This window comes from Stigmatopora argus, chromosome 6 (genome assembly GCF_051989625.1).
Source record: "Stigmatopora argus isolate UIUO_Sarg chromosome 6, RoL_Sarg_1.0, whole genome shotgun sequence".
Classification (NCBI taxonomy): domain Eukaryota; kingdom Metazoa; phylum Chordata; class Actinopteri; order Syngnathiformes; family Syngnathidae; genus Stigmatopora; species Stigmatopora argus.
In genome coordinates, this window is record NC_135392.1 from 5,046,723 (window position 1) to 5,074,393 (window position 27,671).

General features: G+C 38.4%; 3 protein-coding genes across 4 annotated transcripts; 1 reads left to right on the forward strand and 2 right to left on the reverse strand.

Annotated features, from left to right (window-relative positions):
* Window positions 1-1,823: 1,823 nt before the first annotated feature.
* Window positions 1,824-7,340, reverse strand: ccdc71 (coiled-coil domain containing 71). Of its 2 annotated transcripts, XR_013300741.1 has the most exons (3): window positions 7,195-7,315; window positions 2,979-4,279; window positions 1,824-2,250 (listed from the first exon to the last, which is right to left on the reverse strand). XR_013300741.1 is itself a non-coding variant. In XM_077603713.1 (2 exons), the coding sequence occupies exon 2, from the start codon at window positions 4,267-4,269 to the stop codon at window positions 3,235-3,237; it is 1,035 nt and encodes a 344-aa protein (XP_077459839.1). In that variant the 5' UTR covers window positions 4,270-4,279; window positions 7,195-7,340; the 3' UTR covers window positions 1,824-3,234. The 2 variants fall into 2 exon arrangements, 1 of the variants encoding a protein (XP_077459839.1); XM_077603713.1 differs by having other exon boundaries at window positions 1,824-4,279; window positions 7,195-7,340.
* A 28-nt stretch (window positions 7,341-7,368) lies between these two features.
* On the forward strand, window positions 7,369-10,560 carry LOC144075186 (uncharacterized). The gene is made up of 4 exons (XM_077601997.1): window positions 7,369-9,224; window positions 9,544-9,749; window positions 10,167-10,410; window positions 10,477-10,560. The coding sequence occupies exons 2-4, from the start codon at window positions 9,574-9,576 to the stop codon at window positions 10,558-10,560; spliced, it is 504 nt and encodes a 167-aa protein (XP_077458123.1). The 5' UTR covers window positions 7,369-9,224; window positions 9,544-9,573.
* Window positions 10,561-18,856: 8,296 nt separating this feature from the next.
* pdhb (pyruvate dehydrogenase E1 subunit beta) lies at window positions 18,857-27,462 on the reverse strand. Its single transcript, XM_077603789.1, has 9 exons — window positions 27,353-27,462; window positions 27,215-27,274; window positions 26,304-26,411; window positions 26,148-26,210; window positions 25,709-25,935; window positions 24,648-24,742; window positions 23,223-23,425; window positions 19,430-19,571; window positions 18,857-19,264 (listed from the first exon to the last, which is right to left on the reverse strand). Exons 1-9 carry the CDS (start codon window positions 27,389-27,391, stop codon window positions 19,119-19,121), a joined length of 1,083 nt encoding a protein of 360 aa, XP_077459915.1. The 5' UTR covers window positions 27,392-27,462; the 3' UTR covers window positions 18,857-19,118.
* Between the last annotated feature and the right edge of the window lie 209 nt (window positions 27,463-27,671).

The window sequence follows — 27,671 nt, forward strand, 5'->3', positions numbered from 1 at the left end:
GCATTTACGGGTAACTTCCTGTTTATTTTGAGTCACTTCCTATCCGTAGGGTTACTTCCTGTTCAGCGGCCCGGCGGCTGATTGGTCAGTGCATCAACCTCATAGTGTCAAGTGGGGGTCCTGGGTTCAAATCCAGGTCGGTCGGTCCACTTGTGTGGAGTTTGTTCTACCCGGGCCTGTATGGGTTTTGTCCGGGTACTCCAATTTCCTCCCACATTCCAAAGACAAGCATGGTAGGCTGATTAGACACTCTAAATTGCCCCTAGCTATGAGTGATTGGTTGTTTGTCTTATTGTGCCCTGCGATTGGCTGGCCACCGAAGTCAACTGGGATAGGCTCCAGCACCCCCTGCGACCCCAGTAGGGGTAAAGCGGTTCAGAAAATGAGATGAGACTTCCTGTTCAATAATGCTCTCAAATGGACAGTAGTAATGCAATGGTCATTTTCGGGTCACTTTCTATTGGTTTTAGGGGATTTCTGGGTCACTTCCTGTTGACGGTGATGAATTTCCAGTCAATTTCCTCTTCGGATTTCGGTACTTTTTTTTTTCTAAACTGATTTTGGGTCATTTCCAGGTTGATTTGATTTTCATTGATTTTAGGGCATTTTCCAGTCACTTCCTGTTGAATTGGGTGTATTTTGACACACTTCCTGTGGGTAACTTCCCATTGGTGGTTAACTTCCTGTGCATGTGGGTCACGTCCGATAGAATTTGTGGCATTTTCGGGAAGTTTTGAGTCACTTGCTCTTTATTGCTCACTTCCTGTCGATTTGAGGTCATGTCTCAATCATTTGTATTCATTCCTTTTTAACTTGGTGTGTTTTGGACATGTCCTGTTCATTTTGGGGCATTCCCAGTCACTTCCTGTTGGTTTACCCAAAAATGTGAAACATTAGACCCGGAGCGAAAGCAAATTTTGGTATTTACCAACAAACTTGTTCGGCCGCTTGCACAACCGGCTCGTTGAAATATTAGGTATTGGTACATATCTGAACCAAACAAAATGGAATGTTCATTCATGTAAACACTAGATTTCAATTGAGTTACATATGAATAATTCATCCAATAAAATGTTAAAAACCAATTCCTGTTGATTTTTTTGTAACTTCCTGTTCATTTTTGCATATTTACAGGTTCTGCTGATTTTGGTGGATTTCTGGGTCACTTCTTATTTAGGTTAAACACCAGGTAACATATTCATTTTAGTTCTTTTTGGTCACTTCCTGGTGTTTTAGGGGCATTCTTGGGTCACTTCCTATTGGTTTTGGAGCATTCCTGAGGCACTTCCTGTTCAAATTTTTTGGTCACTTGTTTTTTGTGGGCTTGCCTGAGTCACGATTGATTTTTGGGTCAATTCTAATTCACTTCCTGTTCATTTTGGGCCACTTCCTATTCCTTTTCGTCATTTTCAGGTCACTCCCAGTTAAAGTACTTCGTCGGGGGCCACTTTCTCGCTATTAGGAAAGCAACTAGCATGGCAATTTCAAAATAAAATAAAATACAGGATGCTACATTTCGTTTAAAAAAAATACATTATCGCAAGCAAGCATTTTGTAACCTAAATATTATATATGTAAAGAAAAGTTTATAAGTAGAGGTACTACTGAATTTAAATGCTACTAGCTGGGACAGGCTCCAGCACCCCTAGTATATTAATAACTGAATACCAAGAGCTAGCAACGTGGCGTTTGCGCTTGACAGTATCCGACAACTGCGACTATAAATTATTTACCAATTGATAATACAAAAAAAGTATTTAAAAAAAAATACAAGGTTGCCAAGATTGACCCCCGAGGTATCCCACAAATTCCACTCAAATGACAACATTTTTAAAACATTTTTATTGAACAAAAAACTCTCAAAGCTCACGTAGGAAATATTTTGTACACAATTCACAAACAAGATGAACAAAGATATATATAAAAAAAATTGTTATGGATGGGCAGCAGAAAACAGACTCTTAAAAAAAAAAAAAATCCTCACCCTGCCCCCCCGACAACAACAAAAAAGAACTGGCAAAAAGATGTTGCCAGATGGGTCTGGAAAAAAAATGATAATTTTTGCGCCTAAATTGGTACAATGAGTTGATTGGTGATCTGGAAACAATTCTAAAGCCGCGGCGCGTCCATTCTTAGCAACCGATTTGCAACACCACGGGTTTGGATTCCGCGCGGGACTAAAAAGGAACACTTTGTGACGGACCGGACTTGAACCCGATCCCCCCGACCGTCTTCTCTTCCCGGCCGGGTCTGAAAAAAGGAAGACAACGTTTGGGATCATTCTTTTCTCGGAACTCTGCGGCTAGCTATTTCTTTGTTCGGGAGCGCGCCCCGGAACCAAACGGTGAACTTTTTCCAACGGGGCTTCGCGGAAGCACGGCGTCCACTTCGACTGGGAAAAAAGGGGGAATTTGGAGTTTTTTAAGACTGGGAGAAACGGTAGCCGAAACGGAATTGCGCTTAGGGACTAGCATTCTGCGAAAAGGTCTTGGGAAATCCCGAAGATTCTGCTGCAAATCGAGGGGGTAAAAAGGGGGACTCATGAAATTAGATTTGGACTCGATTTAGTTTTGTCTTCGTTACGAGCGCGAAGAAATTCCACTCTGGAAAACGAATGAAATTTGGTTGGGCTCGTCGTGATGATAAGGCTGGAGGACGGTCTGTTTTGCTTCTGGTATTGCGAGTCTCGAAGTAACTGGATAGAACTGGATTAACAGGGACACCTTGACCTACGGGAGTTTACGGAAACACTAGTCCACGTCTCTTCCCGAAACTAAACGGAATTCCTTGACTGTACTCTGGAGAAGAAAAACAGTACTTTGGATTTTAATTTTTTTTTAGACCATAAGACATGGTAGCCAAATCAATCTTGGGTGCTAGCATTCAACGGAAAGACATTTCCCAGCCCGCCAGGAAAAGCCACTCAACGGCTCGGAAAATCCCGGATGGCAAAAAATCCAAAGAATTCGGGTTCCTACCTGAAACTGAAAAGGACCGTACGCCGGGACAACGGCCAAAACGGAACGTCTCTCGGCTGCTAGCGTTCGGCGGAAAGAGATTTCCCAGCCCGCTAGGAAAAGCGACCCCTCAACATCCGTCTGGGAAGTTCCCGACCGACTCTTAGACCCGAACCGGCCCAGATCCCAAAAAGCAAAGACTTCTGCTACAAAACGGGCAGAGAGGACAAAAAAAGGACAAGGCGTAAGACGCCGACTGACAAAAGGAGGCCGAGCTTCAGTTCTGGTATGGGAAGTCTCTTAGCACGTGGTTGAGCGGGCAGATCCGGATGACGGGGGACAGGTTGACCTGCAGGACTTTCTGCGCTTTCCACCGGGCCTCGTCCACCGAGCGGGAGTCGTCCACTTTGACCACCTTGGAGCGCAAGCGCTTCTTGTCCCGCCAGCGGTTCCTCGGCCTGGCCGGGTGCGTCAGTTCTTTGGGGCCCAGTCCGTTGAGCCGGAGTCCGTGGCCCCCCCAGCCGTTGCTGGTCAGCTCCGTGTGAGTCTGCGGGAAAGCCGGCGCCGAGTCCCCGATCAGGGCGCCGTCCAGTCGGACGGGGCAGGACAGGTTCTTCTGACTGAACAGGGCCACGGCGCCGTTCTGGGAAGGCTGCAAGGGTATTCCTGAAAGTGCTGGAGGGGGCGGCTTCTGGAAAACCAAAGACGCCGCCGGGGGCGTCTCTCGGGGGACCTCCCACGTGGTCTGGATCTGGAGTCTGGCCGTGTGGCCACCGGACAGACCTTTGATATTGGTCAGTCTGAGGCACGACTGCGCCGGGGGCGCCTCCGAAGTCCAAAGGGCCGCCTCGTCGCAGACGGCGACGGGGGGCCGCCGCTCCGTCGCTAGCTCGGGAGGCGGGACCCCCCGGATCCTGGGGCCGGCCTTCCGCGAGACGTTCCAGGAAGGGTGCACCTCCCTCTTCTTGACGCGGACCCTCCGCCGTTTCTTGGCCACGGGTTTGACGTTGCGGGGCGGCGGCTTGAGCTTGTCCTCGGTCAGCGGCCGGTCGGTGGTCGAGCGGTAGCCGTACACGTCCTTGCTGCGCAGCACGGTGGGCTTGTGGCCCTCCTCGCTCAGCTCCCGCAGAAAGCCCACCAGTTCTTCGGTGCCGGACAGGTTCCGGGCCTTGGGGCTGAGGATCTTGGCCGCCTCCAGGAGGACGGCGTGGCCGGCCGAGGCGATCCTGGACCAGGAGTGGATGGCCCGCTGCTCCTCGTTGGCGAATTCCGACGGCCGGTCCACCGGCGGACCTCGCGCAGCTTCAGCCATTTTAGCGAGCCTGGCCGGGGAAAACGCAGGAGAAAAATCACTCGGGCGCCCGTCTTTCGCCGGCTTGGAGATCTCGGAAAGACGCTACCCACAGAGGGGCTCTGGTTTTGACCGTGGCGTCGGACCAGAAGGAAATGATGATGTTGTGACTATTTGCATTTTTGTTGTGGCTATTAGCATTTGAGTTGTGGCTATTAGCATTTGAGTTGTGGCTATTAGCATTTGAGTTGTGGCTACTTGCTTTTGTGTTGTGGCTACTTGCTTTTGTGTTGTGGCTATTAGCATTTGTTCTTTGGTGCGCCAGTACATTTTTTATTATTATTATTATTTTTAAAGATTTTCAGATGCTAAGTTATGTGCTTTGGAGAGTCAATAGGACTAAATGTAAGATATTTACCATTGAGTACATTCCATAATTCATTTGTTTTCCCAGAGATTCTGCGTTGGATGATTTTTCGCTTTTAGTCACTTGCGCCATGTTAGGGTGATTTTGCGCCAGGTTTGGTCAAATCTTACATTGAATCGGGTTTTTCGGGACTCCCTTCTTCTTCAGACACACTTTCCTTTTCCTATCCCAACTTGTGGCACGATAAAGTCAACGAATCTCGAAGTGTTTTCCATCGGGTCATACGCCCTCTGCTGGAATCCTAACCTCTGGAGGCTGCATTGGTTTCGACTATGCAGAGGTAAGCCATTGTGTAAATGATTTTATTGTTCAATTTCAAAGCTACGAATCTGTGTGAGTCATAATCGTTTATTTTTGGATACTCTGACAAAATTCTATCCTTTAATTAGGGTGTAAAACCTGTAATAGTGGGACTTTAAGCTAGCTCATATAAAAATAGAAATGTATTGTTTCAATGATTGAAAGGAGTAATTTTTGTAGTTTTGTAAATGTCTCGCCTATTATCATTAAGCTAGCAGGCGTACGAAAATCATTCAATAATCAGAATGTCATTTTCAAAGTCACTTTCATGGACAATTCATTAGTCGTTTTTTTAAATCACCCAAATGAAAGGACAAAACAGAAATAGCATTGTTTAGCATTTTCCCAAAATGTACTATGCTATTGTATTTTAAGTGATTGGCTATGCTAACGTATTGAAGTGACTGGCTCCTCCCCCCAGGAGGTTTTATTGAGCGCCTATCAGCCGGCCCTTTTCACACGAGTGGGCCAGATATGGGAGACAAAACGGAGACTGCTTTGATCCCGGCTGAATCCCGCCCTAAGATTTGAACACAATACAGCGGGGGAAGCAAGTTTCAGGTGTCGAATTTCACACGCTTCCATTCCGCGTCGCTGACTTTTACGCGAAACGAAGACGTGGAGAAAAAGCCGCCCAAAGACACGACCTTCGGAATATGACGTGAAAAGACTTGACAGTCAAAGCGCAAAAATAAAAACAAAGACGGTTGTTGAAATTGTTCTGCAAAAAAATGAAGGCTACTTTAGTTTGACTTAGCTCCCGCAACAATATTTGTTGTTGTAAACAATAGCAATGTGAAAAATGACATCTCCGAAATGTTGAAAATAATAAACACTAAAATATATGGGATACCAGCAAACAAGTTGTTCAACATTCAAAAATAATGTGGTGTAAAATGTCATCAACCATAAGCAAAGCTAATCACACAGTAAAAAAAATATGCATAGACTAAAATACAATTAATTTTTCAAGCTCGTGCTAGCTTATTTCTGATACACAACGGTAAACGAACGCCTTGTATAAAAACTGCCAGTAAAGAAAACAACGAACAGTCAGACCTTGTAAAAGAAAACAAAATGACTATCTGCATTTTTAACCGGATCGCGCTGCCCGATTAACAACGCTATTGTTACGCAAAATAACCCCAAATGTCAACAATCTGTTTTTAAAGAGACAAAACACCGTTCAATGTAGCTTTTCAGGCTAGCATTCCTTAAACTCATGCAAATGGCTAGCTTGTCTTCGCGACATCGAGCGTAAACCGCTCTCGGGAGCCCCCTTTTGGACTGGCTCCAGGAAATCGTAACTATCAAAAATAATATCAAAACTGCTTTTTCAAAAATACACCATTTAAAATTCAAATTTTACTCAGCTTATTTTGGAAAAAAATAACAACTGCCGCAAATGGCTAGCTTGTCTTTGCAACGTCGAGGCTAGCCTGCTCTCGGAAGCCCCCTTTCGGACTGGAGCCAACAAACGTATACTGCTTAACTATCAAAAATAAAATCGAAACTACGTTTTTTTAAAACGACAGCATTGAAAATTCAAGTTTGACACGATTTCGTTTGAAAATAAAACTGCACTGAAAATAGCAATAGTCCCAACCGGCTAGCTTGTCTTCGCGATGTCGAGCATAGCCTGCTCTCGGGAGCCCCCTTCCTGGGCTGGCGCCAGCAAACCGACACTATTTAACAATCCAAAATAAAATCGAAACTACTTGCTTAAAACACAGCGTTTAAAATTCTAATTTTCCTCATCTTAGTTCGCAAGATGTGCTTTAAAAGAGCAAATGTCGTACGTAAAATGGCTAGCTTGTCTTCGCGACGTCGAGCGTAGTCTGCTCTCGGGAGCCCCCTTTCGGGCTGGCGCCAGAAAAAAAACGATTCTCCATTTTTTTTTCATTTCCGCCAAGTGTTGAATTCAGGCTCACCCGCTTGACGCAAGCTACTTTGACGGCTTGACGCCCAAGCGAGCGGCTTACCCCGAGCGAGGAGGAGAACGCGGCGGCGGTGGCGGCGCGTCTCCGGCATCCAACCACTCAACCACCCAGCCAGCCGGCCAAGCAAGCAACCAACCAAGCCACCAAGCAGCCAGCCAGCCAGCGAGCCGCGGCAGCCCAGTCCTTCCGCTCGTAACGGCCGAAGGAACCCGGCGGAGCCCGTGAAGGTCGAGTAAATGAAAATGAAGGGGCAAAAGAAAGAAACCAAGGTGGAATTACCTCTTAACCGCGCTGTCTCGGCATCCTCCGGTCGCCGCCGCGCTGACGCTCCACTGTAAAATGGCTGCGACGAGAGCGGAGTGGTTGACGGAGGCAACCGGGGAGAAAGGAGAGGGGGCGGGACACGAGGCCAAAGAAGGGTGGGGGTGGGGAACCGGACCGACAAATGTGGGGGAATTACTCCCAAATAATCCGCTCTCGTAATACCGCTGCACACCCAAAACTGCTCTGCCGGAACTATAGTGTGTGTAAACAGCTAAAAGTTAGAATTTGAAAACAACAAAAACAAAATCTTGAAATATGACACCAAGGTTGAACTGTGACGTCACGTGCAGAGGGCGGGGCTTGAGTTATTTTCGTATTTGTCGCCGCAAGCCTCGAAAACAAGCCGCGCAGCTACTTTCAGTAGGAATATGTTATCCTTTTAAAATCGTAATTATGAAAAAATGTTGTCAAAAAAGGACGTTCTAAAAAAAAGTTTGGAAAATTATATTTCTCGACCAAAGATGGGGCAGTTCCCCATTAAATTAAAAGCTGCGAAAAACTACGATCACTACTTTTATGATCGTTACGCTATTATGTTACCATATGGCCTAGTTCGGAGATATTACAAACATAGCCTACAAATTCGATAATATTCCTTATATTTTTTCTTGACAAAGCGCTTTGACCTTTGACCTCGTGTAATACATTTATCGTAAACAAAAAAAATGTATATTATTTGAAAATGAGATGATATATATTAAAAGTTTGTTCACCTTTGTGCCATTCGCCGCCCACCAGTTCTTCGCCATGTTTTCATTGGCTCGCAAACTCGTGTCTCAACGCGCACAGTGAAAAGAACAACAGGGGGAGAAAATGGGGGGGTTAAGAATGCGCTGAAATGAAAAAAAACTGAAAGGAAAATCGATTCTCTGCTTAGAAGAATGATTTGAAGACACGGTTAAAAGTTGGGTTTTCAGAAAGGTTTTTGCTTTCAAAGGGTTTTAAAATATTTGGGTAATTTATGGGTTCAAGGATTTCAATTGTGTACCTCAAATCAGAGTCTTGCTCATCGTCGTTGGATTGATATTTCACGCAACGTAACATCAAGTTGTGTGTTTAGGTGCACGTTTCCGTATGTTTACTCAGCTGCCAAACGTTTGCCTCCTCCTCCGCCCTCACCTTCCACTCGCCCATTCATGTATATTGGAAAATGTCTTTGCATGTTTTATTTGTTTTAGTAGCTTAATACAACATTTTATTATCTTTTTTTGTGTCATATTTCCTGAAAAAAGGGGCACTTTTATCATTTTTACAGATTTTTTTTTTAGTTCCCGAAAATAGTCACTTGGTCTCTAAAGTTAAAAACAACAACCCACAATAAATAAATACAAATGCGACTAATGTAGAGTTTTTCAAAAATAGACATGTATAGATGGCCACAACATACAGAATAAACTGGTGATTGCAGTACCAACTCCCTCCACGCAAGGGCGGTAAAACCAACTCGAGGCACCCATAGCACGGAAGTTATGTTGTTGTTTGCTAAACCTACTTCCTGTTTCGTACAACCGCGTGTAGTCAAATCAAACTGGCCCGCAATTGTTTTCTGTTGGGTAAAATGTTGTTTTCTGACAAATTGTCATTTGTTTGTGATTTGAAACGCCATTATATTGGTTTTGCTTTTTTTCGGTTGCCTACACAACGTGGAGGCAACGCGTTAACCACTAATACTAACGTCAGTCGAGTGATGGCCCCCGACATATTTTTCGCCTTCCGTACTTTATGACAAATTCTGGAACGCTTCACTATGACGAGTGAGGAAGCCAAAAGCGTCCCGGCTCGTCGGCGAAGACGACGACGCTTCGGCGCCTCCGTCCGAGCACGACTACGCCGGGGCTGACTCCGCCATAGCGGCCGCGAGCTTCCACCATGCACCGGGCAAGAAAACGACGACGAGGCGGGGAAAATGCCCGTTAAAGCCACCCAACAGAGTGACTGTCAGCCGGTGAAAGTCCTGGAGGAAAATAAGCGTTGCTGCTGCAAAGGTTTGTCTCTAAAAAACGTCAATGTGTTGGAAGTTGTAAATCCCAATGGGCCTTGAATGTATCACTTGGAGCAGGGGTGTTAGACTCGGGTTGGTTCGCGGGCCGCTTTAACTTCAACTTGATGGGCCGGACCATTTTAGATATAATATTTAGATTTTTTAAATAAATGGATTAAAAGCCCTGAATATTCAGTTTTTATAGATCTAAAACAATGTTTATTTTAGCATTTTTTAAATATATTTTTAGATTTTACAAAATGGTTTTTGAACTAAAAACACAGAAAAAATGGATTAAAAAATTTCAATTATTGATTTAAAAGGGGTCGGCCAAGGGCACCCGCAAGCCCCTGATGGACTTTGTGAGCCGCACGCCGACAGTCCCTTCCGGCAGAAGGCGTCCGGCGAGAAGGCGCCCTCGCCATCCTCCTTCCCCTGGGCGCCATGCCTGGATTGAGCGGGCGCCGCTGGTCGCGGCGTGCCTGCGATCGCTCTTCCCCACCGTCAAGGCGCTGCTTAGGAGCAGGAAGTGAGTGCTAAAAAAAAAAAACAATACAGACGCTCCCCATTTACGAACATTCGAGTTAGGAGCAACGGTACATAAGAACATGTCTGTGCATATGGCATATGTCGAAAAATGTTCGGAAAGAGATGCTGTACTGTGTGTTACTTATACAAGCCTTAAACATACTTATATAAACCTTCAATACACTTATATAAACCTTCAATACACTTATATAGGCCTTAAACATAAATTATAATACAAAATATAGCACTGAGCAACTTACGAACAAATTCACCTTACGAACAATCGCTTGGAACGTAACTCGTTCGTAAGTAGGGGAGCGTCTGTATACAAAGCCGCACCATTTTGGGCATGTTTACTTTCATATATTTTTTAATAGAAACATTGCAGCAGAGTCAGGCGTCCGTTTGCGCCCTCTAGTCAGATGTCGGCTTCGGAGGCGGAGCTCCAGGTGCTCCAGCGCTGCGTGCTGAGGCTGGCCGTGCCGCTCTTCACCAGGAACATCTGGACCGATAACTTCCTGCAGGCGGAGCTGGGGGCCACTCTGCGGCTCCAGGGCTGCTCGGGTCCCACCCTGGACACCCTCAACGGCCTGGGCCTCTGCCAGAACAAGGGTACCGTGCGCATGCGCCTCAACCGCCTGCGAGTGTCGCGGCGCCGGACGGTGAGTCGCAACAAACCGGCCATTCGTTGACCAGATCCAACGTGGTCTTTTATTTTCCCGGGACAGAACGGAGAAGCCACCCGCTGCGATCAAATCGGCGCCGTGCAAGAGGAGGAGGATGAAGAACAAGGAGAGCCAGTAGTACAGTAAGGCTTTTTTTTTCGTAAAAAAAAAACGACATGGTATAGCAAGGCTTTTTTTGTAAAAAAAACAACATAGTATAGTAAGGCTTTTTTTTCGTAAAAAACGACATAGTATAGTAAGGCTTTTTTTCTCTCGTAAAAACGACATAGTATAGTAAGGCTTTTATTCGTAAAAAAACGACATAGTATAGTAAGGCTTTTTTTTTTTGTAAAAAAACGACATAGTATAGTAAGGCTTTTTTTCTCTCGTAAAAACGACAGTATAGTAAGGATTTTATTCGTAAAAAGACGACATAGTATATTAAGGCTTTTTTTTTTGGCAAAAAAACGACATACTTATAGTAAGGCTTTTATTTATAAAAAACGACATAGTATAGTAAGGCTTTTTTTTTGCAAAAAATGACATAGTATAGTAAGGCTTTTTTTTCGTAAAAAATGACATAGTATAGTAAGGCTTTTTTTCTCGTAAAAACGACATAGTATAGTAAGGCTTTTTTTCTCTCGTAAGAACGACATAGTATAGTAAGGCTTTTTTTGCAAAAAACGACATAGTATAGTAAGGGGTTTTTTTCGTAAAAAAAGACATAGTATAGTAAGGCTTTTTTTTCGTAAAAAACGACATAGTATAGTAAGGCTTTTTTTCTCTCGTAAAAACGACATAGTATAGTAAGGCTTTTATTCGTAAAAAAACGACATAGTATAGTAAGGCTTTTTTTTTTTGTAAAAAAACGACATAGTATAGTAAGGCTTTTTTTCTCTCGTAAAAACGACAGTATAGTAAGGATTTTATTCGTAAAAAGACGACATAGTATATTAAGGCTTTTTTTTTTTGGCAAAAAAACGACATACTTATAGTAAGGCTTTTATTTATAAAAAACGACATAGTATAGTAAGGCTTTTTTTTTGCAAAAAATGACATAGTATAGTAAGGCTTTTTTTTCGTAAAAAATGACATAGTATAGTAAGGCTTTTTTTCTCGTAAAAACGACATAGTATAGTAAGGCTTTTTTTCTCTCGTAAGAACGACATAGTATAGTAAGGCTTTTTTTGCAAAAAACGACATAGTATAGTAAGGGTTTTTTTTCGTAAAAAAAGACATAGTATAGTAAGGCTTTTATTCGGAAAAAACGACATAGTATAGTAAGGCTTTTTTTCCCGCCAAAAACGACATAGTATAGTAAGGCTTTTTTTCGTGAAAACGACATAGTATAGTAAGGCTTTTTTTCGTAAAAAAACGACATAGTATAGTAAGGCTTTTTTTCTCTCGTAAAAACGACATAGTATAGTAAGGATTTTATTCGTAAAAAGACGACATAGTATATTAAGGCTTTTTTTTGGGCAAAAAACGACATACTTATAGTAGGGCTTTTATTTATAAAAAACGACATAGTATAGTAAGGCTTTTTTTTTTGCAAAAAACGACATAGTATAGTAAGGCTTTTTTTTTGTAAAAACGACATAGTATAGTAAGGCTTTTTTTCTCATAAAAACGACATAGTATAGTAAGGCTTTTATTCGTAAAAAGACGACGTAGTATAGTAAGGCTTTTTTTTGCAAAAAACGACATTGTATAGTAAGGCTTTTATTCGTAAAAAAACGACATAGTATAGTAAGGCTTTTTTCTGCAAAAAAACGACAGTATAGTAAGGCTTTTTTTTCTCGTAAGAACGACATAGTATAGTAAGGCTTTTTTTGCAAAAAACGACATAGTATAGTAAGGCTTTTTTTCGTAAAAAAAAGACATAGTATAGTAAGGCTTTTATTCGTAAAAAACGACATAGTATAGTAAGGCTTTTTTTTTCGCCAAAAACAACATAGTATAGTAAGGCTTTTTTTTCTCGTAAGAACGACATAGTATAGTAAGGCTTTTTTTTTTTGCAAAAAACGACATAGTATAGTAAGGCTTTTTTTGCAAAAAACGACATAGTATAGTAAGGCTTTTTTTCGTAAAAAACGACATAGTATAGTAAGGCTTTTATTCGTAAAAAACGACATAGTATAGTAAGGCTTTTTTTCGTAAAAAACGACATAGTATAGTAAGGCTTTTATTCGTAAAAAACGACATAGTATAGTAAGGCTTTTTTTTCTCGCAAAAAACGACATAGTATAGTAAGGCTTTTTTTCGTAAAAAACGACAGTATAGTAAGAATTTTTTTTGCAAAAAACGACATAGTATGGTAAGGCTTTTATTCGTAAAAAACGACATAGTATAGTAAGGCTTTTTGCAAAAAACGACATACTAATGTAAGGCTTTTTTTGTAAAATCGACATAGTATATTAGGGCTTTTTATTGCAAAAAATGACATAGTATAGTAAGGCTTTTTTTTGCAAAAAACGACATAGTATAGTAAGGCTTTTTGCAAAAAACGACATACTATAGTAAGGCTTTTTTTGTAAAAACGACATAGTATAGTAGGGCTTTTTATTGCAAAAAACGACATAGTATAGTAAGGCTTTTATTCGTAAAAAAACGACATAGTATAGTAAGGCTTTTTTTTCGCAAAAAAACGACAGTATAGTAAGGCTTTTTTTTCGGTAAAAAACAACATAGTATAGTAAGGCTTTTATTCGTATAAAACAACATAGTATAGTAAGGCTTTTTTTGCGAAAAACAACATACTATAGTAAGGCTTTTTTTTCTCTCGTAAAAACGACATAGTATAGTAAGGCTTTTTTAGCAAAAAAACGACATAGTATAGTAAGGCTTTTTTTCGCAAAAAAACGGCATAGTATAGTAAGGCTTTTTTTCCGCAAAAAACAACAGTATAGTATGGCTTTTTTCTTCAAAAAATGACATAGTATAGTAAGGCTTTTTTTGTAAAAAACGACATAGTATAGCAAGGCTTTTTGTTGCAAAAAACGGCATAGTATAGTAAGGCTTTTTTTTTCGCAAAAAACAACATAGTATAGTATGGCTTTTTTCTTCAGAAAACGACATAGTATAGTGAGGCTTTTTTTTTCTCGTAAAAAACGACATAGTATAGCAAGGCTTTTTATTGCAAAAAATGACAGTATATTAAGGCTTTGTCTCGCAAAAAAAACAACATAGTATAGTATGGCTTTTTTCTTCAAAAAACGACATAGTATAGTAAGGCTTTTTTTCGTAAAAAACGACATAGTATAGTAAGGCTTTTATTCGTAAAAAATGACATAGTATAGTAAGGCTTTTTTTTTGTAAAAAAACGACATACTATAGTAAGGCTTTTTTTTTGTAAAAAACGAAATAGTATAGTAAGGCTTTTTTCGTAAAAAAAACGACATAGTATAATAAGGATTTTATTCGTAAAAAAACGACATAGTATAGTAAGGCTTTTTTTCGCAAAAAACGACATAGTATAGTAATGTTTTTTTTCGCAAAAAACGACATAGTATAGTAAGGCTTTTTTTTTGTAAAAACGACATAGTATAGTAGGGCTTTTTATTGCAAAAAAACGACACAGTATAGTAAGGCTTTTTTTTTTCGAAAAAAACGACAGTATAGTAAGGCTTTTTTTCGGTAAAAAACAACATAGTATAGTATGGCTTTTTTTTTCGTAAAAAACGACAGTATAGTAAGGCTTTTATTCGTATAAAACAACATACTATAGTAAGGCTTTTTTTTCTCGTAAAAACGACCTAGTATAGTAAGGCTTTTTTAGCAAAAAAACGACATAGTATAGTAAGGCTTTTTTAGCAAAAAAACGACATAGTATAGTAAGGCTTTTTTTCGCAAAAAACGGCATAGTATAGTAAGGCTTTTTTCCCCCCAAAAAACAACTGTATAGTATGGCTTTTTTCTTAAAAAAATTACATAGTATAGTAAGGCTTTTTTTTTCGTAAAAAAACGACATAGTGTAGCAAGGCTTTTTATTGCAAAAAACGGCATAGTATAGTAAGGCTTTTTTTTTCGCAAAAAAACAACATAGTATAGTATGGCTTTTTTCTTCAAAAAACGACATAGTATAGTAAGGCTTTTTTTTCTCGTAAAAAACGACATAGTATAGCAAGGCTTTTTATTGCAAAAAATGACATAGTATAGTAAGGCTTTTTCTCGCAAAAAACAACATAGTATAGTATGGCTTTTTTCTTCAAAAAACAACATAGTATAGTTAGGATTTTATTCGTAAAAAAACGACATAGTATAGTAAGGCTTTTTTTCGCAAAAAACGACATAGTATAGTAAGGCTTTTTTTCGTAAAAAAACGACAGTATAGTAAGGCTTTTTTTGCAAAAAACGACATAGTATAGTAAGGCTTATTCGTAAAAAAACGACATAGTATAGTAAGGCTTTTTGCAAAAAACGACATACTATAGTAAGGCTTTTTTTTCGCAAAAAACAACATAGTATAGTATGGCTTTTTTTTCGTAAAAAAACGATAATAGTATAGTAAGGCTTTTATGCGTATAAAACGACATAGTATAGTAAGGCTTTTTTTGCGAAAAACAACATACTATAGTAAGGCTTTGTTTTTCTCGTAAAAACGACATAGTATAGTTGGGATTTTTTTTCGTACAAAACGACATAGTATAGTAAGGCTTTTTTTCGTAAAAAAAACGACATAGTATAGTAAGGCTTTTTTTCTCTCGTAAAAACGACATAGTATAGTAAGGATTTTATTCGTAAAAAGACGACATAGTATAAGGCTTTTTTTTGGGCAAAAAACGACATACTTATAGTAGGGCTTTTATTTATAAAAAACGACATAGTATAGTAAGGCTTTTTTTTTTTGCAAAAAACGACATAGTATAGTAAGGCTTTTATTCGTAAAAAGACGGCGTAGTATAGTAAGGCTTTTTTTTTGCAAAAAAACGACATTGTATAGTAAGGCTTTTTTTTTGCAAAAAACGACATTGTATAGTAAGGCTTTTATTCGTAAAAAATGACAGTATAGTAAGGCTTTTTTTCGCAAAAAACGACATAGTATAGTAAGGCTTTTTTTTCGCAAAAAACAACATAGTATAGTATGGCTTTTTTCTTCAAAAAACGACATAGTATAGTAAGGCTTTTTTTCGCAAAAAACGGCATAGTATAGTATGGCTTTTTTCTTCAAAAAACGACGTGGTATAGTAAGGCTTTTTTTCGTAAAAAACGACATAGTATAGTAAGGCTTTTTTTCGCAAAAAAACGGCATAGTATAGTAAGGCTTTTTATTGCAAAAAACGGCATAGTATAGTAAGGCTTTTATTTCGCAAAAAACAACATAGTATAGTATGGCTTTTTTCTCCAAAAAACGACACAGTATAGTAAGGCTTTTTTAGCAAAAAAACGACATAGTATAGTAAGGCTTTTTTTCGCAAAAAAATGGCATAGTATAGTATGGCTTTTTTCTTCAAAAAACAACATAGTATAGTAAGGCTTTTTTTCGTAAAAAAACGACATAGTATAGTAAGGCTTTTTTTCGTAAAAAACTACATAGTATAGTAAGGCTTTTTTTCATAAAAAATGACATAATATAGTAAGGCTTTTTTTCGTAAAAAAACGACATAGTATAGTAAGGATTTTATTCGTAAAAAACGACATACTATAGTAAGGCTTTTTTTCGCAAAAAACGACATAGTATAGTAAGGCTTTTTTTTTGTAAAAACGACATAGTATAGTAGGGCTTTTTATTGCAAAAAACGACATAGTATAGTAAGGCTTTTATTCGTAAAAAAACGACATAGTATAGTAAGGCTTTTTTTTTCGCAAAAAAACGACAGTATAGTAAGGCTTTTTTTCGGTAAAAAACAACATAGTATAGTATGGCTTTTTTTCGTAAAAAAACGACATAGTATAGTAAAGCTTTTATTCGTATAAAACAACATACTATAGTAAGGCTTTTTTCTCGTAAAAACGACATAGTATAGTAAGGCTTTTTTAGCAAAAAAACGACATAGTATAGTAAGGCATTTTTTCGCAAAAAACGGCATAGTATAGTAAGGCTTTTTTTCCCCAAAAAAACAACAGTATAGTATGGCTTTTTTCTTCAAAAAATGACATAGTATAGTAAGGCTTTTTTTTTCGTAAAAAACGACATAGTATAGCACGGCTTTTTATTGCAAAAAACGGCATAGTATAGTAAGGCTTTTTTTTTCGCAAAAAAACAACATAGTATAGTATGGCTTTTTTCTTCAAAAAACGACATAGTATAGTAAGGCTTTTTTTTCTCGTAAAAAACGACATAGTATAGCACGGCTTTTTATTGCAAAAAACGGCATAGTATAGTAAGGCTTTTTCTCGCAAAAAACCACATAGTATAGTATGGCTTTTTTCTTCAAAAAACGACATAGTATAGTTGGGATTTTTTTTCGTACAAAACGACATAGTATAGTAAGGCTTTTTTTCGTAAAAAAACGACATAGTATAGTAAGGCTTTTTTTTCGCAAAAAACAACATAGTATAGTATGGCTTTTTTCTTCAAAAAACGACATAGTATAGTAAGGCTTTTTTTCGTAAAAAACGACATAGTATAGTAAGGCTTTTATTCGTAAAAACGACATAGTATAGTAAGGCTTTTTTTCGTAAAAAAACGACATAGTATAGTAAGGCTTTTATTTCTAAAAAATGACATAGTATAGTAAGGCTTTTTTTTGTAAAAACGACATACTATAGTAAGGCTTTTTTTGTAAAAAACGAAATAGTATAGTAAGGCTTTTTTCGTAAAAAAAACGACATAGTATAGTAAGGATTTTATTCGTAAAAAAACGACATAGTATAGTAAGGCTTTTTTTCGCAAAAAACGACATAGTATAGTAAGGCTTTTTTTCGTATTAACGACAGTATAGTAAGGCTTTTTTTGCAAAAAACGACATAGTATAGTAAGGCATTTTTTCGTAAAAAACGACAGTATAATAAGGCTTTTTTTGCAAAAAACGACATAGTATAGTAAGGCTTTTATTCGTAAAAAACGAAATAGTATAGTAAGGCTTTTTGCAAAAAACAACATACTATAGTAAGGCTTTTTTTGGTAAAAAACAACATAGTATAGTATGGCTTTTTTTTCGTGAAAAAACGACATAGTATAGTAAGGCTTTTATTCGTATAAAACGACATAGTATAGTAAGGCTTTTTTTGCGAAAAACAACATAGTATAGTAAGGCTTTTTATTGCAAAAAACGGCATAGTATAGTAAGGCTTTTTTTCGCAAAAAACAACATAGTATAGTATGGCTTTTTTCTTCAAAAAACGACATAGTATAGTAAGGCTTTTTTTTTCTCGTAAAAACGACAGTATAGCAAGGCTTTTTATTGCAAAAAAACAACATAGTATAGTAAGGCTTTTTCTCGCAAAAAACAACATAGTATAGTATGGCTTTTTTCTTCAAAAAACGACATAGTATAGTAAGGCTTTTTTCGTAAAAAACGACATAGTATAGTAAGGCTTTTATTCGTAAAAAATGACATAATATAGTAAGGCTTTTTTTCGTTAAAAAACGACATAGTATAGTAAGGCTTTTATTCGTAAAAAACGACATAGTATAGTAAGGCTTTTATTCGTAAAAAATGACATAGTATAGTAAGGCTTTTTTGTAAAAAAACGACATACTATAGTAAGGCTTTTTTTTTTGTAAAAAACGAAATAGTATAGTAAGGCTTTTTTCGTAAAAAAACCGACATAGTATAGTAAGGCTTTTTTTCGCAAAAAAACGACATAGTATAGTAAGGCTTTTTTTCGCAAAAAACGACATAGTATAGTAAGGCTTTTTTTTCGCCAAAAACGACATAGTATAGTAAGGCTTTTTTTGCAAAAAACGACATGGTATAGTAAGGCTTTTTTTTTGTAAAAAAAAAAACGACATAGTATAGTAAGGCTTTTTTTCGCAAAAAAAAAACGACATAGTATAGTAAGGCATTTTTTCTTCAAAAAACGACATAGTATATTAAGGCTTTTTTTTCTCGTAAAAAACGACATAGTATAGCAAGGCTTTTTATTGCAAAAAACGACATAGTATAGTAAGGCTTTTTCTCGCAAAAAACAACATAGTATAGTATGGCTTTTTTTCCTTAAAAACGACATAGTATAGTTAGGATTTTTTTTCGTACAAAACAACATAGTATAGTAAGGCTTTTTTATTTCGCAAATAACGACAGTATATTAAGGCTTTTTTCGCCAAAAAAATGACTATAGTAAGGCTTTTTTTCCGCAAAAACGACATAGTATAAGTGAAGCTTTTTCTTAAAAAATGACATAGTATATAGTAAGGCTTTTTTTCTCTCGCAAAAATGACATAGTATATTAAGGCTAATTTTCGCAAAAAAACCACATAGTATAGTAAGGCTTTTTTTCGTAAAAGCAGCTATGTAAAATGTCTTCGAAATTAACGTCACAAACAAAACAGGAGTTTTTATTTTTTCTTTAATTTGGGTAACAGTAAGATACAGTGAGCAACACTTTCCACACAGAAGCAGAAAACACGTTACTTCCTGTCGTCATCTTTGTTTCAGGACAAAACAAACAAATGACCTAATAAATATGTCGAAGGATTAACATGTAAGGTGGGTTGTCTTATTGCGAAGAGGAGGAAGTAGGCAATGTTTTCTGGGAACCTCGGACTGTATATGTACATTTTTTTTAAATGTCAAAAATCATCACAATGGTGTTTTCCTTCATACGTTTAGTGTCTTCTTGATGGAGAAGATGATGTCCTTGATCTGAGGGACGCTGTTGTCCTCCAGGATTTTGGCGTAAGGCATGGGGATGTCCACGCCCGTCACTCGGGTAGCCGGAGCGTCCAAATAGTTGAACGCTGGACCTGTGAGAGACAAATGCGGGCGTTTACTTGCTTCGCTCGCTTGGTCAATGTGTTTGCATATGCGCTCGAAAATTGTACAAAATGTGCTTAAACAATACATTTAAAAGAAAAAATGCTGGAATTGATCTTCTTTTAAGTGACGGGAGGGGTGGAGCTGGTTCCTACCTTCCATGATCCGGGCGCAGATTTCGGCGCCAACGCCGAATTGCGGCCAGCCGCCTTCCACCGTCACCAAGTGGTTGGTCTTGATCACGCTGGCCTCGATGCTCTCCACGTCCATGGGCCGGATGGTGCGCAGGTTGATCACCTGATCCACAAACAAGCCATCGTTTGAAATTGCCTTACTATACTATGTCGTTTTTTTTGCGAAAAAAGCCTTACTATACTATGTCAGTTTTTGACGAAAAAAGCCTTACTATACTATGTCATTTTTTTTGAAGAAAAAAGCCTTACTATACTATGTCATTTTTTTGAAGAAAAAAGCCTTACTATACTGCAGACGCTCCCCTACTTACGAACGCAATTGGTTCCGAGCGATTGTTCATAAGTTGAATTTGTTTGTAAGTTGATTCAGTGCTATATTTTGTATTATAATTTATGTTTAAGGCTGATATAAGTATATTGAAGGTTTATATAAGTGCATTTGTATGTTTAAGGCTTGTATAAGTAACACACATTGGTTTGTACTGAAAAAAAAAACATTTAATAAAATGGAGAGAATATGTACAGTACTGTAGAGAGAGAGAGATTTATGTATAAGAAACTGAAACTTTCAGAAGTCCCTGTGGTCCAGTGGCAAAGACAATGGGTCAGAACTTCAGGTGGACTCAAGTTCAAATCAGGAATGAGTTCAATTCCACTCTTTGCAATTCTCAAATTGTTTATTTAGGTAATGAAAAGGATAAATATAACTTCCAATCATGTATAGGCGGGCCGCCTCGTGGTGTAGTGGGTAAGTCACCTGCCTGCGACGTGGGTGTCGAGGGTTCACGTCCCGGTGTCGCCAGTCAACGACTGTATGGTGTCGGCAGTCGGCCGAAGGCCGACTGTCGAACACCACCAGGGATCCCCCCTCCCAACTGTCTTCCGGTCAGCCGAAGGCTGACCGGAAATATTGTTTTGCTGAAAAAAATGACTAAGTCTTTATTTGAATGAAAAAAGGATTACCCATTTACTGAACTACTAGTGTAGTGATTAGTCAAACGAGAGCGGGATTCGAACCCCAGTCTCCCACAGTCAAATCCAGTAACTTGAGGTCTGTCTGACCCATTGTCTTTGCCACTGGACCACAGTGACTTCTGAAATGATGTGATTGGAAGTTATATTTATCCTTTTCATTACCTCAATAAACAATTTGAGAATTGCAAAGAGTGGAATCAAACTCACTTACTCACCTTACTTGGGAAAAAAAAGCCTTACTATACTATGTCATTTTTTTGCGAAAAAAGCCTTACTATACTATGTCGTTTTTTGAATAAAAAAAGCCTTACTATACTATGTCATTTTTTGAAGAAAAAAGCCTTACTATGTGGGTTTTTTTTTTGCAAAAAAAGCCTTACTATACTATGTCAGTTTTGGAAGAAAAAAGCCTTACTATACTATGTCGTTTTTTGGAAGAAAAAAGCCTTACTATACTATGTCATTTTTTTGCGCAAAAAGCCTTACTATACTATGTCATTTTTTTGCGCAAAAAGCCTTACTATACTATTTTGTTTTTTTGATGAAAAAAGCCTTACTATACTATGTCAGTTTTGGACGATAAAAGCCTTACTATACTATGTCGTTTTTTGGAAGAAAAAAGCCTTACTATACTATGTCATTTTTTGGAAGAAAAAAGCCTTACTATACTATGTCATTTTTTTGCGAAAAAAGCCTTACTATACTATTTTGTTTTTTTGACGAAAAAAGCCTTACTATACTTTGTTTTTTGACGAAAAAAGCCTTACTATACTATGTCGTTTTTTGAATAAAAAAGCCTTACTATACTATGTGGGTTTTTTTTTGCAAAAAAAGCCTTACTATACTATGTCGTTTTTTTTGACGAAAAAAGCCTTACTATACTATGTCAGTTTTGGAAGAAAAAAGCCTTTCTATACTATGTCGTTTTTTGGAAGAAAAAAGCCTTACTATACTATTTTGTTTTTTGACGAAAAAAGCCTTACTATACTATGTCAGTTTTGGACGAAAAAAGCCTTACTACACCATGTCGTTTTTTGGAAGAAAAAAGCCTTACTATACTATTTTGTTTTTTTGTCGAAAAAAGCCTTACTATACTTTGTTGTTTTTTGACGAAAAAAGCCTTACTATACTATGTCGTTTTTTTAATAAAAAAGCCTTACTATACTATGTCGTTTTTTGAATAAAAAAGCCTTACTATACTATGTCGTTTTTTGAAGAAAAAAGCCTTACTATACTGTCATTTTTTTTTAGGAAAAAAAGCCTTACTATACTATGTCATTTTTTTGCGAAAAAAGCCTTACTATACTATTGTTTTTTTTGACGAAAAAACCCTTACTATATACTATGTTGTTTTTTGAATAAAAAAGCCTTACTATACTGTCATTTTGTGAAGAAAAAAAGCCTTACTATACTATGTGGGTTTTTTTTGCAAAAAAAGCCTTACTATACTATGTCAGTTTTGGAAGAAAAAAGCCTTACTATACTATTTTGTTTTTTTGACGAAAAAAGCCTTACTATACTATTTTGTTTTTTTGACGAAAAAAGCCTTACTATACTATGTCGTTTTTTGGAAGAAAAAAGCCTTACTATACTATGTCGTTTTTTGGAAGAAAAAAGCCTTACTATACTATGTCGTTTTTTGGAAGAAAAAAGCCTTACTATACTATGTCATTTTTTTGCAAAAAAAGCCTTACTATACTATTTTGTTTTTTTGTCGAAAAAAGCCTTACTATACTATGTCGTTTTTTGAAGAAAAAAGCCTTACTATACTATGTCATTTTTTGAAGAAAAAAGCCTTACTATACTATGTGGGGTTTTTTTGCAAAAAAAGCCTTACTATACTATGTCGTTTTTTTTGACGAAAAAAGCCTTACTATACTATGTCAGTTTTGGAAGAAAAAAGCCTTACTATACTATGTCGTTTTTTGGAAGAAAAAAGCCTTACTATACTATGTCGTTTATTTTGACGAAAAAAGCCTTACTATACTATGTCAGTTTTGGACGAAAAAAGCCTTACTATACTATGTCGTTTTTTGGAAGAAAAAAGCCTTACTATACTATGTCGTTTTTTGGAAGAAAAAAACCTTACTATACTATGTCATTTTTTTGCGAAAAAAGCCTTACTATACTATTTTGTTTTTTTGTCGAAAAAAGCCTTACTATACTTTGTTGTTTTTGACGAAAAAAGCCTTACTATACTGTCATTTTTTTGCGCAAAAAGCCTTACTATACTATTTTGTTTTTTTGACGAAAAAAGCCTTACTATACTAATGTCAGTTTTGGACGATAAAAGCCTTACTATACTATGTCAGTTTTGGACAAAAAAAGCCTTACTATACTATGTCGTTTTTTTGCGCAAAAAGCCTTACTATACTATTTTGTTTTTTTGACGAAAAAAGCCTTACTATACTATGTCATTTTTTTGCGAAAAAAGCCTTACTATACTATGTCGTTTTTTGACGAAAAAAGCCTTACTATACTTTGTTGTTTTTGACGAAAAAAGCCTTACTATACTATGTCGTTTTTGGAATAAAAAAGCCTTACTATACTATGTCGTTTATTGAAGAAAAAAGCCTTGCTATACTATGCTCTGCTCAAGAAAAACGACTCCAATTGACTTTTCTGGGTCACTTCTCATTGGTTTTGAGGCACTTGTGGCTCACTTTCTTAGAATTTGGAGCCACTTCCTCAAATGGCCCTAACACTTACATAGCAAGTGGTCCCAAAACAAAACAAAAATGCCTCAAAATCAAGCGCAAGTGAGCCGGGGGTGGTTTACCTCACACTCGATTCCCTCCTTGGCCAGAACGGCGGCGGCGTCCAAGCAGTGTCCCACGTAGCGGGAGTGCGACACCACGGTGACGTGGCTACCCGACCTCTCCACCTTGGCCTTGCCGATGGGGACGGTGAAGTCTTTGGACTGCGCCTCGTCCGACATGTCGAAGGGGACGCCGTACATCAGCTCGTTCTCCAGGAAGACCACTGGCGGACAGACGGAAGTCCCGTTAAATGCCTCGTACCCTTTTGTCTACAACTTGGGCTTCGCATTCTACCACTTTTTTCCCTCCCAAATAAACCCAAAGGCTTGAAACCAAACAACCTCTGCTTCAAAAAGAAGCGACTATAATCCTGTAATATGACAACATATGAGTTCAATCAAATAATAGGGCAAATTTGATCTCGACATTTCATGCCTTTTTCTTCCTAATATTACACCAAAAGTAGTATTGCGTTGATACAGACCTTAAACAAGTTGAGCTTTACAGAAAGCAAAAAGAAACGACCTCTTGATATTACCATTTTAATCCTGTAATTAGAGCTGGGCGATAACGATGATTAGTGAAATGATTTTTGACAGCGATAATAAAAACTCGTTAATTGTAAACTATCATTACCCCACCCGACCACCATGGAGAACGGGGGCGCTGTTGCGACATGAACGCTAGTTCCAGACCAACAGTTAAGAGATTAGATTAGAGCATCTTTATTGAAAATGTCCATAACCCACTGTCCTCATTTGAGGACAGCCTGTAATATTTTTCTTACCTGATATTAAGATGTTTTCCCATTTTATGTAAATTTTCTGAAACCGTTGCAAAAATGTAAAACTTGTAATCTTAGGTAAAAATGGGTTCAATTCATCCAACCTTTTTTATATATTTTTTTGTAAATGGCCATATGTGAGGTTAATTTACTCTGTCTTATCTTCATTGCGCAACAGAACAAAATACTTTTTAAAATCATCATATAACATATTCTCTTTTCTTATAAAGGTAACGTAGTTACTTTCATATTGGAATAAGGAGGAAAGTAATTTATTGACTTATTCACAGAAGTTTGGAGTTTCAAATTTGAAAAAAAAAGATATGCTAGTTATGGTGATAATTATCAATAGACTTAATTGTTTTTTCGTGATAATTTTTGTCATATCGCCCAGTTCTACCTAGGATATTAAAACATATGACTCATAATACTGCCGCTTTAATCTCATATCATTACGACTCTTCGTTCCTAATATTACGCCAAAAGTAGTTTTGCGTCGATAAGTAACAGAAAGTCGACGTCCGTTTCACGCCAGGTGAAAAAAATAAGCGACAGAATATAAGCTAATATTGCAACGTATGCCTTCCGTTTCATAATAACGAGGACTTTCATCTCCTAATAAAATTGGTGGCGGCCCCCCCGAACGTGGCGTCTCACCCACCTGGGTTGTCGTCCCTGATGGCCGCCTTGAGGAGACCCTTGGCGTCCTCGGAGTTCCACGGACTCACCACCTTCAGACCCGGACAGTGAGCGTACCTAAAAACAAGAGGATTGGAATCAGGTGAAAAAACACATTGTTTTTCAGTAGCTCTTAAAGAGCCTAACATTTTTTTCTTTAAATTTTTAAGGGTAGTTTTGTACTGTACAATTACTGTCATTTTTTGGACCATTAAGACACCCCAGTGGATTATATGAATGTTAAGAGTCTACAAACTGAATATATTTTGGTGTAAACACCCAACAGTTCAATGTCTGTTGTTATTTGTGCACTATGTGGTGAAAGCTTTAAATCTCATTATACTTGTATAATGACAATAAAATCATTTAATTCAATGTAAAAGCCTCTATAGCCGACAAATCCTTTCCAGGTAAAAATCGTTTGTTGCATCTCATTTTCTAGTGCAAAAACGACAGCAACTTGCTTCAAAACCCAAACATTTTTGCATTTTTTGGGGTGGGGGGAGTTTACTTTTGCGTGAAACAATTCCTGTCATTTTCAGCCCTTGTCATTAAAACCTGCGGCTCATAGTCCAGCCAAGATTATTCGTGGGAAATGTACAGACTACAAACTGCAACCTTTTAGCATAAACACCCCATAGTACAAGGGTGTCGAACTCGTGTTGGTTCGCGGGCCACATTAACATCAAGTCGATTTCACGTGGGCCGGACCATAGATTTTACAAAATGCTTTTTGAACTAAAAACACGAAATTGGATTTCAAAATTGCAATTATTGGTTTCAAAAAGGGATTAATTAGGAAATGTAATATACACCTATAATCATTGGAATTTGATCCTAAAACAGAAAGTCGGCATTCACGATATAGTTTCTCCGGCCACATAAAATGATGCGGCGGGCCAGATTTGGCCCCCGGACCGCCACTTTGACACCTGTGCCATAGTAGAACACAGTAGGAACGAATTTTGCGTCTATTCCAATGACACTGGTTTGGGGGAGAAAGTTTCCCCCAATGAGTTTTTTGGGCCAAGATTTCCCACTTACCATGCGGCGAAGCACTGCGAGTGCTGCGCGGCCACGCCGGCCGAGGAACCGTTGGGCCCGCGGAAGACGATGGGCACGGCCTGCAGCCCCGCCGACATGTAGTAGGTCTTGGCGGCCGAGTTGATGACCTGGTCGATGGCTTGCATGGAGAAGTTGAAGGTCATGAACTCGCAGATGGGCCTCAGGCCCGCCATGGCCGCGCCCACCGCGATGCCCGTGAAGCCCATCTGCAACATTACATTTTAGAGCGGGGTGAGGTGAAAGGTCACAGAGGGCAGAAGAGCCGAGACTGGTTGACTTAAAATTGCACTGATGTTGATATAACATGAGAAAGGATCAAAGGTCAGAAATATGGTGATGCTTTCAATTTGGAGGCTGATCTTGAAACGATTTGTGTTTTTTGTGTGTGTTATTTTTAAAGGTGCTATGGGACGCTCACCTCAGAAATTGGGGTGTCAATGATGCGTTTGTCTCCATACTTTTTCCACAAGCCGCGGCTCACCTGCAAAACAAAGCAAAAAAATTCAAGAAAATACACCAATATGAGTAAAGGAAAAAAAACGATTTTAAATTTAAAAGGAAAAAAAGAAGAGACTTTGTAGGCGCCGTCGTACTGCGCCACTTCCTCCCCCAGCAGGAAGACGCGCTCGTCCCTCTCCAGCTCTTCGTCCAAGGCCTGATTCAATGCGTCTCGCACCGTCACCTGAACGCAGCACAAGCTATTTTAAAACTCGAAACTTCAAAACACAGGGTTCTTGATAAGTATATTTATGAAGGTTCATCATTTCGAATTTTTTCAAAGTCAGCAAAAGACAAAAAAAAGCCCTCATTACCGAAATATTCTTTAATTAAATGTAAATGAATTGGACGTCATTAGTAAATGAGTTAAACACCATAACAAAACCAACAACTTTAAAGTTGTTTGAGGCTTTAATTCACTTTAAATGTCCTTGCTATAATTTTTATATACATTTATTATAAAAATATTTTTAAAAATCCTTATTGTTCAAAATATTAATTTCCCCATAAATAATTAAATTACAGGGGTGGGCAAACCGGTCCTCGAGCAGGTTTTTTGTTGCAATCGATCCAGAAAAGGCACTTTAACCAATGAGATTTCTACAGATGACAAGGAGCACCTGACTGCAATCCACTGATTGTGAATAGCGGTCCTCTTTATGGGTTGGAATGAAAACCCGCACCCACTGCGCCACTTTGTGGAATAGATTGCCCACACCTGAATTAAAAGGTCCTAATTTTTGAAGCGCTGCCCACTGGCGTAATCACTGTCCCTTAGAAGGTTAAAAGACTTTGAAACTGTCTTTTCCAACATACATGTCTCTCCATCGCAATAAAATGTCGTTGTAAAGGAAATAAATAAACATATGTAGAGAGAGGACTAGCTTTAGCATCCCAAAGAATGCATCACACTATAGTGGCCATATATATGGCAAAATATGTTAGAGGAGTGGCAGTGACGTTAGCATGCTATTTGCTAACACTGACCTGAACCGCAGCCGGGGCGCTTCTGTGAAAGGACCGCCGCCTAAGCACCGACACGACATTCTATGGGAAGAGGCAAAATTGACCATGAAACGTAGACAACAACATGACATATTTGACGTGTTTGGGACATTTTCGTACCCTTCCGGAGCGGAGAACGGACTTCACGGACAGCGCCATTTTGAATGTCTCCTCTTTTTTGGCAAGTGAGGAGGTGGGGTCAAGATGAGGGAAATGAGAATTCAACCAATCAACGCCGAGGTTTTACCAGGGAGCCGAGAAAGGGAAGTTGAATTGGACCAATCGAAGCGGGGTAAATGTTAAAAGGGGCGGTATGTTATTTAGATGCTCCAAGGGCACGCTGTGGCCGCAAAATCAGGACGCATGCGCACAGCCTTGCGGAAGTAGGAAGAAAAGTTTAGTCAATAAATAACGTCATTTCCACATGCAAGAGTCTAAG

Coding starts and splice junctions, on each gene's coding strand:
- ccdc71 (XM_077603713.1), bottom strand. CDS start 4,269: ATGGCTGAAGCTGCGCGAGGTCCGCCGGTGGACCGGCCGTCGGAATTC.
- LOC144075186 (XM_077601997.1), top strand. CDS start 9,574: ATGGACTTTGTGAGCCGCACGCCGACAGTCCCTTCCGGCAGAAGGCGT. Junction 9,750..10,166: donor GCGCTGCTTAGGAGCAGGAA/GTGAGTGCTAAA, acceptor TGCGCCCTCTAG/TCAGATGTCGGCTTCGGAGG. Junction 10,411..10,476: donor GAGTGTCGCGGCGCCGGACG/GTGAGTCGCAAC, acceptor TTCCCGGGACAG/AACGGAGAAGCCACCCGCTG.
- pdhb (XM_077603789.1), bottom strand. CDS start 27,391: ATGGCGCTGTCCGTGAAGTCCGTTCTCCGCTCCGGAAGG. Junction 26,412..27,214: donor GCGCCCCGGCTGCGGTTCAG/GTCAGTGTTAGC, acceptor TGCTGCGTTCAG/GTGACGGTGCGAGACGCATT. Junction 26,211..26,303: donor AGTACGACGGCGCCTACAAA/GTCTCTTCTTTT, acceptor TTTGTTTTGCAG/GTGAGCCGCGGCTTGTGGAA.